The 14,828-nt window shown below is 45.0% G+C and overlaps 1 protein-coding gene across 2 annotated transcripts in view; it reads left to right on the forward strand.

Annotated features, from left to right (window-relative positions):
• Window positions 1-14,828, forward strand: part of Mrtfa (myocardin related transcription factor A) — a 100,294-nt gene that overhangs the window by 57,406 nt on the left and 28,060 nt on the right. For both annotated transcript variants that reach the window (XM_057791411.1, XM_057791410.1), the window contains exon 2: window positions 11,010-11,075. In XM_057791411.1, the coding sequence (XP_057647394.1) occupies window positions 11,010-11,075 (66 nt within the window). The remainder of the gene's footprint in view (window positions 1-11,009; window positions 11,076-14,828) is intronic.

Below are 14,828 nucleotides of genomic sequence, written 5' to 3' on the forward strand. Positions count from 1 at the left end.
CTTGCTGGAACTCACATCTAGACCAGGCTGGCATTGAACACATAGAGATCTACCTGCCTCTACCTCTTAAAGGTGTGTACCACCAAGTCTGACTCTGTGATGGAGCTGCTTTGCTTCTCTAATCTTTCTCAGCTTTCACCCCCCTAATATCTGACTCCAGGTTTTTATTATTAAGTCCAATTAGAATTCGTGCTAAATCTGGTATCCAACTTTAGGGCACGAATTCATGAAAAAAGCCACTTGCCTGTGACTTTGCAGCTACCAGCATAGGCCAGAGCTACATGGCGGTCAAAGTCACCACCTAACCAGCTAGGTTTTCCTTTCTTCTCTCCTGGTGGGCTTTCCCTGGACCCCTTTCTTGAACGGCTGCCAAACTAGGTAGCTGCCTTGAAACCGACTTGGGCTTTTACTGTTTTCTGGAACCCAGTTTCTCTGAGCCTTATTTCTGGCTTATCCTGTCTTTTAGATTTCTATGTGAGTCATGTTTTATTCTCAAAAAGACTTTATGTATGTATTTTACCCATCAGTCACTTTCTGTTCTCTTCACTAGATTTTCCTTTATGAAACAGTTTCTTTTATTGAGATCTGGGATAGGATGATGGCCTCTGGAGGTTTTACATCCTCCTAGACTTCTGTCTCTGGGAGCCCCTTGGAGTGCCTTGAAAATATGCCCACCACTGGTCTATTAGAATGTCTGGTTCCTGAGAACACAGCAGCCTTTGCAGAGCATTCTGATGCATAGCATCCTATTTGCAGTGATTCCTGGGTCCTCTAGCTGTGTCATTTTGATGGCACTTATGTTACGTGGCGTTCTAAAACATGACCAGTGTGTTGTAAGGAGGACGAAAGGTGGACAATAGATAGAACTGTGTGCTTAGGGCTTTAGATTTGTACACAGCTGGACCCCAGTTTCTGCTCTGCCCATTGTTACTGTGACCTTGGACACGTAACTTAATTGTTTCAAAACTTAAATTTCTATAAAATGATGATGGTGCCCTCTGCATAGTTAGTTTTAGGAGACCAGGACCCTAGGGGGTATATTCTCACCATTTTATAAGTATTATTCAACAGCCCAGATCTTTTATTTTCCCATATTTAATTGCTTAAGTTAGGTTTCATGGGCCTATCTTTTACCAATTCTAGGCTACATGGATAAGTAGCTTAGGTTTTCCAACCAGGAGAAGAACTTCAGCAAAAGCTCTACTTTATTCCTGACAGCATCAGATTCGATTGTTGTAGGCAGACACGGGCCTGCTTTTCATCTCACCCGGCTCCCGGACGCCCGGCTAGCTTATGCCCGAAATAATCACACGGAAATCTGTATTAATTAGATTACTGCCTGGCCCATTAGTTCTAACCTCTTATTGGCTAACTCTTACATATTCGTTTAACCCATCTCCATTAATGTGTATCACCACTTGACTGTGGCTTACCGGCATGAGTCTAACCAGCGTCCATCTCGGAAAGGAGAGCCATGGCGTCTGCTACACTGCCTTCTTCCTCCCAGAATCCAGTTCTCTTTTTCCCACCTATCTAAGTTCTGCCCTATCAAAAGGCCTAGCAACACATAGAAAGAAGACCCTCCTACACCATTAGATGGAAGATATTTATCTCTTTGAGGGGTGTGTGTGTGTGATTTCTGGTTTCTAAAATAGATTGTTTGAAAAGAATTTTACTGGTGCTTACATGTGACATATAGATGGGAGAGAAATTTATGGATTTGTGAAAAGGTTGAATGATGGAGCTTATCAACAACACAATCAAGTTTGAAATCTCAGTTTGTGAGGTGGGTGTCTTAGAGTCAAGATTCCTCTACAGTGTTATCTTTACAGTATTACATTGTAATTAGTTGTATTCATTTATGCTGCAGATCACTTATGCTTTGATTCTATTAGAAAACTTGTTACTCTTTGTTCTTCATAAGTAGTTGTTTGTGGAATAGTAATTTGTGCCCAAGAGATGGAAGCATTTCAGTTTGAAAGCCTGACCCTTGATGTAATGCACTAATTGAATCATAAATTCTTCTGAAGAAATAAAATTCATGAGTTTATTTTGTTAATTTTTAATTTTGTATATATGTGCTTTGTCTGCATATACATCACTGTACTACATGTGTACTTGGTGCCTGTGGGGGCTTGAAGAGGGCATTGGATCCCCAGGAACTGGGGTTTTAGACCATTGTGAGCCACCATGTGGTTGCTAGGACTCAAACTTGGATCATCTGGAAGAACAGCCAGTGTTCTTAACTGCGAACCATCTCACCAGTCCTAGATCACAAGTTTTAAAAATAATCTTTTATTTTAGAGCAGCTTTAGACTTACACAGGTGACCCAGACACCTTCAGATAGTTTTTCTTAATGCCAGCTTCTTACACAGTTCTCATTCTGAGATACCAACAATGCCACATTGCTGTCAGGTGACCACAACTTTATATGGTGGGTTCCATCCATTCTCTACTGCTGTGACTTTTCTTTGCCAAGGTCCAGTGTGGGCACCCGTTATACTGACTGGCTTTGTGTCAGCTCGGTGCAAATTAGTGTCACCACTGAGGAAGGAGCCTTGGTTGAGGAGATGCCTCCATGAGATCCAGCATAAGGCATTTTCTTAATTAGTGGTTGATGGGGGAGGGTCCATCCCATTGTGGGTGGTGCCATCCCTGGGCTGGTGGTCCTGGGTTCTCTAAGAAAGCAGGCTGAGCAACCCATGTGAAGCAAGCCAGTAAGCAGTGCCCCTCCATGGCCTCTGCTTCAGCTCCTGCCTTCAGGATCCTGCCCTGCTGAGTTCCTGTCCTGACTTCCTTCAATAATGAACAGCAATATGGAACTGTAAGCCAAATAAACCCTTTTCTCCACACCTTGTTTTTTGGTTACAGTATTTGATTGCAGCAGTGGAAACTCTAAGACATCCGTGATGCATTTAACTATATGATTTTCTTCCTCTTTCCTCTGCACCCCTCCCCTTCTACTGAGTCTCACTGTGTAGCTTAGACTGATCTCTCCTCCTAGATCTTCCTGCTTCGGCCACCTCAGTGCTGAGCTCACAGGCATACTTGGTCTCACTCAGCTCTAGCCATGGTGAGTCAATAGGATCCCAAAGACAGTGTGCTTTCATTGTCTTCTGCTTTTTCATTTTTGTGTTAACTTTGGACCTTGAAATCCAGCTGGTCCCCATAATCTCTGCTGAAAGATAAGTGGATCTTTCTGGGTCTTTCAACCACTGCTTCTGCACTGACAGCTCAGAATTTTAGGCACATACTTTGAATATTCACTGTACAATTCAGTAATGAATGTTGCCAGCTTTTATGCCCTTTTCTGGCTCTTTATAGACTTACAAGGGGACTTGAATCTGGGAACAGAGTGCAGATGAGCTGCTTACCAAAGGGAAGCAGTGTATTGCTTTGCCCTGTCCTGTCCTGCCCTGCTCTTCGCTCTTTTCTTACCCTTCCCCCTTTGTCTTCTCCCCCCCCCCCCACATAATGCTTTCATTAATTATTTGGGAATTTCACACAGTGCATCTTGATCAGGTCCACTCTCCCATCCCTGAGCCCTACCTCCACAAAAAGAAAAGAAACCACCAAGTCCAACTTGTATTGCCCAAACACCCATTGGAGCACTGTCAAGCTCCCAGTGACCAGCTCCTTAAAAAGAGCTGAGTCCTTCCCCACTCCACCCCCACCAGAAGTTATCAACTGTGGAAAACTACACTTAAGCATTTTTTCACAATTTTAAGAACTCTGTTCGATAGCTCCTGTCTGGACTATTTCTTTTTTTCTTTTTTTCTTTTTTTCTATTTTTTATTTATTTATTTATTAAAGATTTCTGCCTCCTCCTCGCCACCGCCTCCCATTTCCCTCCCCCTCTCCCAATCAAGTCCCCCTCCCTCGTCAGCCCGAAGAGCAATCAGGGTTCCCTGCCCTGTGGGAAGTCCAAGGACCCCCCACCTCCATCCAGGTCTATTAAGGTGAGCATCCAAACTGCCTAGGCTCCCACCAAGCCAGTACGTGCAGTAGGATCAAAAACCCACTTCCATTGATCTTGAGTTCTCAGTAGTCCTCATTGCCCGCTATGTTCAGCGAGTCCGGTTTTATCCCATGCTTTTTCAGACCCAGGTCAGCTGGCCTTGGTGAGTTCCCAATAGAATATCCCCATTGTCTCAGTGTGTGCATGCACCCCTCGCGGTCCTGAGTTCCTTGCTCATGCTCTCTCTCCTTCTGCTCCTGATTTGGACCTTGAAATTTCTGTCCGGTGCTCCAATGTGGGTCTCTGTCTCTGTCTCCTTTCATCGCCTGATGAAGGTTAATATTCAGGAGGATGCCTATATGTTTTTCTTTGGGTTCACCTTCTTATTTAGTTTCTCTAGGATCACAAATTGTAGGCTCAATGTCCTTTATTTATGGCTAGAAACCAAATATGAGTGAGTACATCCCATGTTCCTCTTTTTGGGTCTGGCTTACCTCACTCAGGATAGTGTTTTCTATTTCTTGAGGGTGGGGGCTGTCACAAGCTTTCAATGTCTCTCACTCTGAATCATGAGTCTGCAGTGATCCATCCACTGTAAAAGGAGCTTCCCTGCCTGTAGCCCTTGATGGCAGCATGGATCATGGAGATGTCCTGTGCCTGGCACTGAGACTCGTGTTTGATAAGCCATGAGTAAACCTTGTAGTCTTATCTCTTATAAGGATTCATTTTGAGTCCCTTTCCCATCAAACCTAAGAGTTCCATGAAGATGAAAATCAGTCCTCATGAGACAGCATTCCTAACAGCCCCATTTGGAAGTGTGAAATGCGTGACTTGAGTCCAGTAGGCTCAGTTAGGATCTGATGTCTGTGGCTTTGAAAATGCCCTTCACACTTTTTAGTGCTTATTTGATGTTCATTTCCCCTGCAACTGTAAACTTCCCTAATGGCAGTGACTGCATCATCTAGTCTTCATAGCATCCTTTGCAGCAGGCAATGTCTGGCATATAGCAGACCCTTTGTTTTTCCAAAGAATACGTGTGCGCGCACGCGCATACACACACACGCACACGCACACACACGAAGAAGAAGAGGAGGAGGGAGGAAGAGGAAGCAGCAGAAGCAGCAGCAGCAACAGCAACGGCAGCCTTGTTAGGGAGCCAAGCAGGAATTTGAGATGGAGTGGATGGAAGTGAACCCACACACTGGCACTTGGCACAGGAACCCTCAGGCAGCTGAGCACAGAAGCGCCAAGGGTGTAAGCCCTGAGCTCTGACTGGCTTATTGTTAATGTTTCACCTAAAGTCTGTTCTAGACAGTTGGTCCTGTCATAGAAAGAGAAACTGTTACAAGTTAGCTAGCAGAGCATTTAAGGGGAAAAACTGGCTCCTGGACTCTGCCTGCTCTGACGTACTTCCTGTCAAACTCGCACCGCAGGCTGTACTTATTTGTTGTCACTGATTCGATGTGTTTCCCTGAACACGTCACACCCCTGGCCCAGGGCCTGCTGTGGCAGTGTGTGTAGTAAGTTTCTACAGAATGCAGAGCCTCTCCCCACCCGGCTCCCAGCTCTTACACTAAGTGCTGCTGCTGAAAGCAACGCAACAGCAGAAGTTGGGAAATATCTTCTTCTCAGGACACCTTCCACATACGTACCAGTTTCATTTAATTATTTTCTTTATTTAGAAACAGGATCTCCTGTATCCTCAGCTGGCCTTGAACAAAAGTAACAAAAGTTACTTTCTTTTTCTTTTCGTTATTTTGAAACAGTGTTTCTCTGTGTAGCCCTGGCTGTCTTGGAACCCGTTCTGTAGACCAGGCTGGCCTGGAACTCAGAGATCACCTGCCTCTGCCTCCCGAATGCTGGGATTAAAGGTGTGCATCACCATTGCCCAAAAATGACTTCCAACTTTGATTTTCCTGCCTTTGTGCCCCAAATACTGGTATTCCTGAGGTCTCACCACACCTATTTATGTGATACTAGGCCTCGTGAATGCTAGTCAATTATTCTACCAACTGAGCTATATCACCAGGCCCCAATTTTTACCTATTTAATTTATTTTATGTGTATGGGTATTTTACCTACGTTTATGTCCATATACCACTTACATGCCTGGTGCTTGAGGAGGCCAGAAGAGGGCATCAAATTCCCTAGAATCGACGTTCTGGGTGGTTGTGAGCCTCCATGTAAATTCTAGAAATCAAACCTGGGCCTGTGTACTTAACACTGAGCCATCTCTCCAGTACTGCTTCACCTACTTTCAATCATACATCGAAAGAATAAAACCACTGTGTTCAGCGTAATCTGGTTCTGAGGGATAGGTCGTGTGCTTTTATAATTTGAATCCACCAAGTGACTTTAAGGATTTGGTATCAGCTACACTGTACAATGCATGAATAAAATAGATATAACTGACTGATAAAATGATGTTTAATTATCACATGCCAAGCTTCTTCTAAAGCTAACCCCCAACCCCTCCTCTGGACCTTCCCAGGAAAATAAGTTCTTTGGTTTGAAGCTAGTTAGTGGTGTCCATTACTAGGTTAGGGTGAGTTTGCTATTTACTGGGACTGTGTTTTAGAGGCCACAAGCTTAACACTTTGACCACTCATCCCAAGAAATATTTAAAACCAGTTCAAATGATTTGTTTTTATTTTTTTATTTTTTATTTTTGGTTTTTCGAAACAGGGTTTCGCTGTAGTTTTAGAGCCTGTCCTGGAACTAGCTCTTATAGACCACGCTGGCCTTGAACTGACAGAGATCCGCCCGCCCTCTGCCTCCCGAGTGCTGCCATTAAAAGCGTGTGCCACCACTGCCCTATTTTTATTTTTTTAATTAGGTGTGTGTGTGTGTGTGTATGTGTGTGTGTGTGTGTGTGTGTGTGAGAGAGAGAGAGAGAGAGAGAGAGAGAGAGAGAGAGAGAGAGAGAGAGAGAGAGAGAACAAGACAACTTTGAGGAATTGGTTTTTCTTGCACTGTGTGGGTTCCAGGGTCAAACTCAGTCAGGCTCAGCAAGTGCTTTACCTCTGAACTGTAGACCATGCTAGTGTGGGGAGATGTGTGGAGTAAGAACTTGGCGCACTCTTCTTTCTTCACTCTACGTCACTATTTAGATCTCCTTATCATTCCTCAAATAAATAAAAAGTCAACAGAAATACCTGCTTGTGCACAGGCCTGTGTCTTACCTATACTGTTAGCAAATCCCACAAACTTAGTACAGCGCCTGTTTCTAAGTGGGTTTGTGGGGACAGCTCGTATGTAGATGGACAAATGCGTTTATAGCTGATGGATGGTGAGTCACCTGAGTGCTTGCCGGGAAAGTGTTGGAAGACCCAGCTGGAGAGATGACTGCTTTTCCAGAAGACCCAAGTTCAATTCCCTGCACCCATGCGGCAGCTCACAGCCGGCTCTTAACTCCAGTTCCAGGGAACACAGTGCCTGCTTCTTGTCTCTACAGGCACTAAATATGTGTAGTACATAGATAAACTTCCTCAGGCAGAACACTCATACATATAAAATAATAAATTTGTTTAAAAATAATTGGAAAAGAAAATGAAGAAATCAGATTAGAAAGCGACCAACCCTAGATCCTCCCCCACACTACCCATGTCCAAAAGCAACAGCAACACAATTGTACAGTGACCGTCATGACCCTAAGCTCACTCAGGACCAATAATTGGTGTTTCAAAATTACTCTTGAGTAATAGCTGTTTCACTAATTATTCTATGCTTGCAATGTCTAGGCGTAATTGATTGTTTCTCTGTTCTCTGAAATGTGTTATATTAATTTGTTATATTTAAGTATTCTCTAATAGTTTATTGAGTCTTAGAAATACTGTAGCAGATGCTGGGCGCCTTTAATCCCAGCACTCAGGAGGCAGAGGCAGGCGGATCTCTGTGAGTTCAAGGCCAGCCTGGTCTACAAGAGCTAGTTCCAGGACAGGCTCTAGAGCTACAGAGAAACCCTGTCTTGAAAAACCAACCAACCAACCAACCAACCAACTAACCAACCAACCAACCAACCAACCAACCAATAAATGCTGTAGAAAAGGACAGGCTGCCCCTGCCCTTTTATCCTCTCCTGTCTTGTCCAGCTTGACTTTCCTTTTTTATTTTCCCCTTCTTTTTTTTTTTTTTTTGTTTTTCAAGACTGGGTTGTCAGTGTAGTGATGTGGGATTCCTCTCTGTATGCTGTGAATACCATTGACTAATAAAGGAACTGCTTTGGGCCTATAGCAGAGCTATAGGGAAACAGAGTTAGGCAGGGAAAACTAAATTGAATGCTGGGAGAAAGAAAGGCAGAGTCAGGGAGAAGCCATGGAGCCACTGCTGGATACAGACACACTGAAACTTTGCTGGGAAGCCACAGATTAAAGGAGATGGGTTAAATTAAGATGTAAGAGTTAGAAAATAATAAGCTAGAGATAATGGGCCAAGCAGTGTTTTAAATAATATAGTTTCTGCGTGATTATTTCAGGCCGAGCAGCTGGGAACCAACAAGCAACTTTCCTCCTACAGTGTAGCTTTGGAGCCCATCCTGGAACTCACTCTATAGACCAGGCTGGCTCCGAACTCACAGAGATCCGTTTGCTTCTGCCTCCCAAGTGCTGATATTAAAGGCATGCACCACCACCTGCCTTCCCTTTTTTCTTATGAATGTGTGTTCTGTGCTAAGTACCACACCTGAGATTTACAGAGACCAGGATGGAACCCAGCTTCTGTTCTATAAGCTGCATGGCACAAAATAAAAAATTAAAAAGTCTGTGATCTAATCTCCTTACATGTATAAGAAATAATGATCATAGCCATCTTTACAGAGCTACCCACCTTCTTCCTCAGTATTGAGGTTAAAACTCAGAGCCTTGTACATGTTAGGTACAACCAATGAGTTACAAGCCCAGCCTGAGGGTGTGTGGATGTGCATGTGGGGTGTGTGTGTGTGTGTGTGTGTGTGTGTTTGTGTACATGCGTGTGTACAGAGGTCGGGATGTGCATGTGGGGGGGTTGGGTGTGGGTGTGGGTGTGTAAATAAGTTAAAAGCATGTCAGTCACCAAGCACAAAAGCAAACGTGTTGCTGTTGTGTTGACCTACATTTATGTTACTCAGTAGTCAGTTCCTACGTTAAATTCCTCCACTGAAGTTGATTACCTCATCTCCTTTGACCCTAATCTGAACCAGCGGTTTTCCTCAGCACCAGATAATGAACTCAGGAGGCCTGTTATCTCAGCAGAACTCACTTGCAGAAAATCCTGGGAAAACAAAGTTAGGAGCTCAGGTTATGACATCAGTGTTTGGGTTCAAATACTGCTCCACCCCTTATTAGTGAGGCCACACTTTGCTAACCTATAAAATGGGTTAAGTAATAACCATCTTCTTATGGATCTTATGAAAATGAAACTGAAGTGATTTTAAAACATAAATGTATTGGGAAATTAATCCCAGCACTCAGGAGGCAGATGCAGGCAGATCTCTGTGAATTCAAGGCCAGTCTGGTCTATAGAACTAGTTCCAGGACAGCTAGGGCTGTTACATGGAAAAACAAACAAACAAAAAACAAAACAAAAAATAACATTTCTTTGTTTTTTCTTTTTAGAGACAGACTTCTACTGTATAACCACAAGTTGATATAGAATTTGTAGCAGTCCTTTGCCTCAGCTTCCAGAGGGCTGGGATTATAATTATGAGCCACTGTGCTCAACCAATAAGACCTTTTTTTTTTTTTTTTAACTTCAAGGACTTTATAAACTAGCAGGGGAGAGGTTCCGGGGTAACTACACACAGTAGAAAGCATCACTACACAGGTAGCAAGTGGCTCAGGTGACCCAGAGTAGTTCTGAATGTAGGGGAACCAGGTGAGGAAAGTGAGCATTTTCTAGCAAAAATGAAATTTAAAGATGGAGAAAGGTCTGTGATAATTAAGGAAGAGTAAGACTTAACCTCGCTGGGGCGTGTCACCCTAGGGGAGGACAGCTTGCAAGTCACGCTGGCAGCCTGGGAACGTGGTGAAATTAGGGCAGTTTCTGAGGAGGCAGAATTGCTGAAGAGGGTTCAGACATTGCTAGTGCTGGGGAGGGAAAAGAGCCTGTGACACAAATTAGAGTTTTGTACCCATGACCTTGAGACATAGGCAACAGCCTAGTCATTGTTCCTTTATCCTTGGATGCCTCTAAAAACTGCTGTGCAGAAAAGGCCCCTGCAAACACACCACCATTCCTACTGGGGCCTGCAGCTGAAGCCTACTCAGTGAAAGGGGGCTTGCCTTGGCTGTGGGACCCTCCGGCCCTCCCTGGACTTTCTTTGGTCTCTCACTACAGCTGTGCTAGCTGTTCTTCTGAATAGAGATGATTGATGCTTAATTTAATAAAGCCCCCTGCTGTTTCATTAAGCAGTGTTGCAGAATGGAGTGCGGAGAGAGAGACACCTGTCTTTCTCCACTAGCCCGGATGTGTGTTGAGTCATATCACTTGGTTGTCTCATCTCAACAGAGAAAGAAAGGCCCTGATGAAAATGAAGAAAAAGAAAAGAACCATGTTAATGGCAGGATAGCTTCTAGTCTAGAGGAACGGTGCATGGGGAAAATAGCCCTAACTTTTAGACCCGAAAGAAAAGTTTTCAAATATGCGGCTCCCCGGTCTCTGTGACACAGCACTTGTTCAGCTTGTCCGTGTGCAAACATCCGCTGAAAACCTGCACAGCAGCCAGGAAGCTCTTCATGCTGGGTCCTGGCCCCATGGTACTTTCCTTCAGCTTAGAGTTGGTGTTTTCAGTCCCAAGAGGAAGGCTGAGACCTGTAGGTTTTAAGCAAGAGGCAAGACTGGTAGTTTGTGGATTGTTATCGCCCTGCAAGACCCTTCGCAACTTCCTCTTGCCGCCCACAGCAGAATGCGGAAACCCTTGCTGTCAGGCCACTTCTTCAGTTACACACAGTTGCAGTTTGGGATCCTCCTTTTACAATATAGCTTATTTTTTGGACGTTCTCTGCATTTGAAAATGTGTCAGCTGTGGTGGGATGGCTGACTGACTTTACCTGTCTTCTCTTTGCTGACATGCAGTGCTGCAGTTGAAGCTCCAGCAGCGGCGGACCCGGGAGGAGCTGGTGAGCCAAGGGATCATGCCGCGTAAGTGTCTCTCTCTCAACATTTGTTCGCTTGCTCTTTGTGTTGGAGTGGCTCCTGTGTGGCACAGGAGCGTGTAACAGCAAAGGCCATGGGTTTATTTTCCAGTTGCACCTGCCTCTTACTTTTCCATCAGTTCTTGGTAACTGGGTCATCATTACCCAGATTCATCACATCCAGTGAAACACACAGTGTTAGGCTTCGAGGGGGTCAGCAAATAGTCCTTGCTTTGTAACTGTACCTTTCATGGGCTTTACAACTTCCCTTCATAAGAGGAGCAGGGGCTGTTCAGCTGGTGTACACTTCACCTCCATGCTCAGGCACTGGGGAGAGAAATCTGTTCTCTATTGCGGACAGGTATTGTCAATGGACTACAGTTTATTTTAGATCCTGAGGTACCCATGGAGGGTATGGATGTGTCAATGCCTGAATGGCGCTGTTGGTGAGCTGCCATCACTCTGTCCCAGTGGCTACATCCCTTGGGGGAGAAATGAAACCAAACCTTAGAATTTGTTAGAAACAAGAAAGCCTGCTTTGACTATTAAGAGCATTGTAGATAATGAAGGCTGGGGCCAGCGGTCTTGATCTTTTTACATTTCTTTACTGAGTTCTCAGCAGATTGATGGGGTTCCTCCCCTGGTGGTATGTCATCACCACTGGGATCCACCCTGAAGAAGATAACATACACATGCGCATGAGCATGCATGCATGCGCGCGCATACACACACACACACACACACACACACACACACGCCTACACACATCAGCAACATCTGCTTTCATGGGAAAACTGGTCTTCACCTCACTTCGGTGCCTACTCCCCTGTTGCTATGGTACCCATGTTGTCAGTCACTCATTCAAAGTAGTAATGTGTGCAGTTGATAGTGCAAGATAAATCTGCCCCTGCTTTCAGGAGATTTATGGTTAGAAAGCAAAGGAAATGGAGACAAATGAGGAAGATAATTTAAGAACCTGGTAAGTGCTGTGTATAAATTTACCTGGTGGATCTGTTAACAGCAACAGGAAAAAATTGGAGTCACTTTAGATAAGCTGGCCAAGAAACCTGGTGTGGTGGCACATTCCTTAATTCCATCATTTGGGAGACAGAAGTTCAAGGCCAGAGAGAATCATACTGTGAGACTATTTCAGAACCCCAAAACAGACGAAACAGGAAAGGAATATCAAGCCAGTGTCTGGAGTATGATGAGCCAGGAGTTAGGGTGCTCTAGAGGAGTTAGGGTGCTCTGAGCACAGTAGGAAGCCACTGCAGGTTCTGAACAACTGAGGACAGTGTTTGACTCCATCACGGTGTTAATCTTTCTGTTCGCTGCACTTTACTGCGGTCTGATTAGCCTGTTGTTCTGTGTAGTCTGTGATCCTCCAGAGAAGGGTTCCAACCCCAGCCTCAGTCTCAGGGTTCTGCAGTAGATTGGCAGTGTTCCTGATAGGCAGTAATCTGTTTGTTTTATAGAACATTCCAGAACTGCCAGTATGCAGACCTCATCAAGAAGCAAGCCTCATCTGCTTACCCCTACTCGAAAGTCATCTATGTTTATGTCCGCTTTGTACCTAAGATGGTTTTAGACAACATCAAAATGAAAGAAACACGAGGCCCTGATACGTGCCCTCCAGACATGAAACAACCAGTCTGGGTTACTACAGTCTACCCAGAGCACATCCGCATGGGCTGGCTGCGGATACATCAGTAGTTTTGAGAGCCTTGTTCTCAGGATCAGCAGTAGGTTTGGGCTGCTCACATTCTTCTTCCTGACTTTCATGTGCTGCTAAGGATCATCTGGGTAGAACTGACCAGCCATATCTTCCTTGCTTTAGCATGGTGCTAAACTGCAGGTGTCCATGTGTCCCTCCACCTTCCTGAACTCTTAGAGAAAGTCACTTACTCGTGTTCCTGTCCTCCAGTACCTGGTCCTAGGTGAATAAAGACAGCTGATTGCAAAATGATGTGTGTGTAGAAAAAAAAAAACCCAGCAAACTGGCTAGAATTCTGGTCACAGTGTTTGAAATAACCTCAATAAACTCTCCCATCTTACTGGGAGCCCATGGCCTCCAGCTGTCTTGGAATCAAACTGCATGCTTGGGTGTGCCTGTCCCATGAATTAGGAATGCTCACCTCTCCATGGCCTTCAGAGTGTCTCCCCCAACGCCCCCACCAGGAGCTTTCCTGTGGACAGTGCTGATTTCCAGCTTCTTTGGGGAGGAAATGGGAATAGAAAAGATGGTGAGAGAGAAAGCTGAAGCCTAGAAGAGTTCAGGTGTGACAGTCCCCTCACCAGTTGCGGGAATACAGGATTAGGCCCCATGCTCACAAAGAGGCTAGCCCCCAGCGGTGGGTAACCTTACCTCAGCATCACCTGGCGGTCCCCAGCATCCCCTCCCACCCTCGCCCCTTCACTGCTGCACACTGCTTTCCTCACCACCATCGCAAACCTCTTAAGGAAAGCACAGGCAGGGCCAGCAGGCAAACTGAAAGTAACAGCTCTTTGAAGCATCCACTTAGAGTCCATCGATTGGCCTGAGATGTTCCCAGAGACCTTACATCTAAGTTTGTTGTACAACTTGAGGAGGAAGGGCAGGTAAGCCAAGGCAGAGAAAGGACAAGGTTTTGTGGCTGTGTTTTATTTCTGGTTTATACCTTAAATCTTTTCATTCAGCCTCTTCCCCCCACGTATGACTGTGTGAAGGAAGATGAGCCTAGCTTGCCCCAGAACCCTCATTCACGGTCCCACGTAGGATGGACTACTTGATTCAGCTCACTCATCGAATCTGCAGGACGTGATGTACTCCCGTGGCTTCTTTCCCATTACGGTTGTTCTTGTTCTGTGTGCCGTTCAGCACTGGGAGTGGCCTTCTCATGGATTTAGGGGATTAAAGTCTTCTAGTTCCCACATACCTTCCTCTGTGGTTCATGTGTCTCAACTGTGGGTATGGAGCTGGTTTCTGCTGTGTTCTGAACATCATTTCCCAGTATCCTTTATTTTCATTATGTAAACATGTCTCAAATATAACACCACTTAAAACCCATCAAATGCAGAGTGCCAAAAAGTGGGCCCACGCAGTCTTGGCTCTGAACTTTCTCTAGTGCTTTCTGAGGGAAAAGGAGGGAAGATGGCGTCTGCAGGAAGCAAGCAGGTCTTTCAGTCCAGAGGAAGTCAGAGATAGGAACAGCGTTCTGACAGGGCCAGCTGTGCAGCTGTGCATAACCGTTTAAGAAGGCAAGTGTGGATGTTGTCCTGAGCAAGCAAATGAGAAGGAACTCCTGTGACTCCCTGGATATGAGAGTAGAGCCACAGTTGCTTTTTTCCTTCTTGGCCTGTTCCACCGAGACTCCTTGACAGCGAGCAAAGAGCAGGAGCGTTTGTGGTGTTGCAGCCAACCTGTTCATCCGTCATCACAAGCTGATCCAGAGCAACCATGACACCTCAGCACAGAAGTGGAGAAATAAATGTTTGTCCTTGAAGTGCTCTGGGAGCTTGGCTTGGTCCTCTTGAGCTTGTCTTTTTAATTCCTTCATGTCCTCCCTCCCTCTCCTCCTTCCTCCTTTCCTTCTCTTTTGTTTTTGGGTACTGAAAATCAAACCCAGGTCCTCATATGCTGGATAAGTGCTCTTTCCCCGAGCTCTATCCAAGCTATACCATGTCCTTTCATTTATTTTTCTTATTGTATGTGGGGTGTGTGCTGTCTGTGTGTGAGTATATGTGTCTGTATATGTATGTGTACGTGTGTGGTTCTCTATGT

Source organism: Chionomys nivalis, chromosome 17 (assembly GCF_950005125.1).
Source record: "Chionomys nivalis chromosome 17, mChiNiv1.1, whole genome shotgun sequence".
Taxonomy (NCBI): domain Eukaryota; kingdom Metazoa; phylum Chordata; class Mammalia; order Rodentia; family Cricetidae; genus Chionomys; species Chionomys nivalis.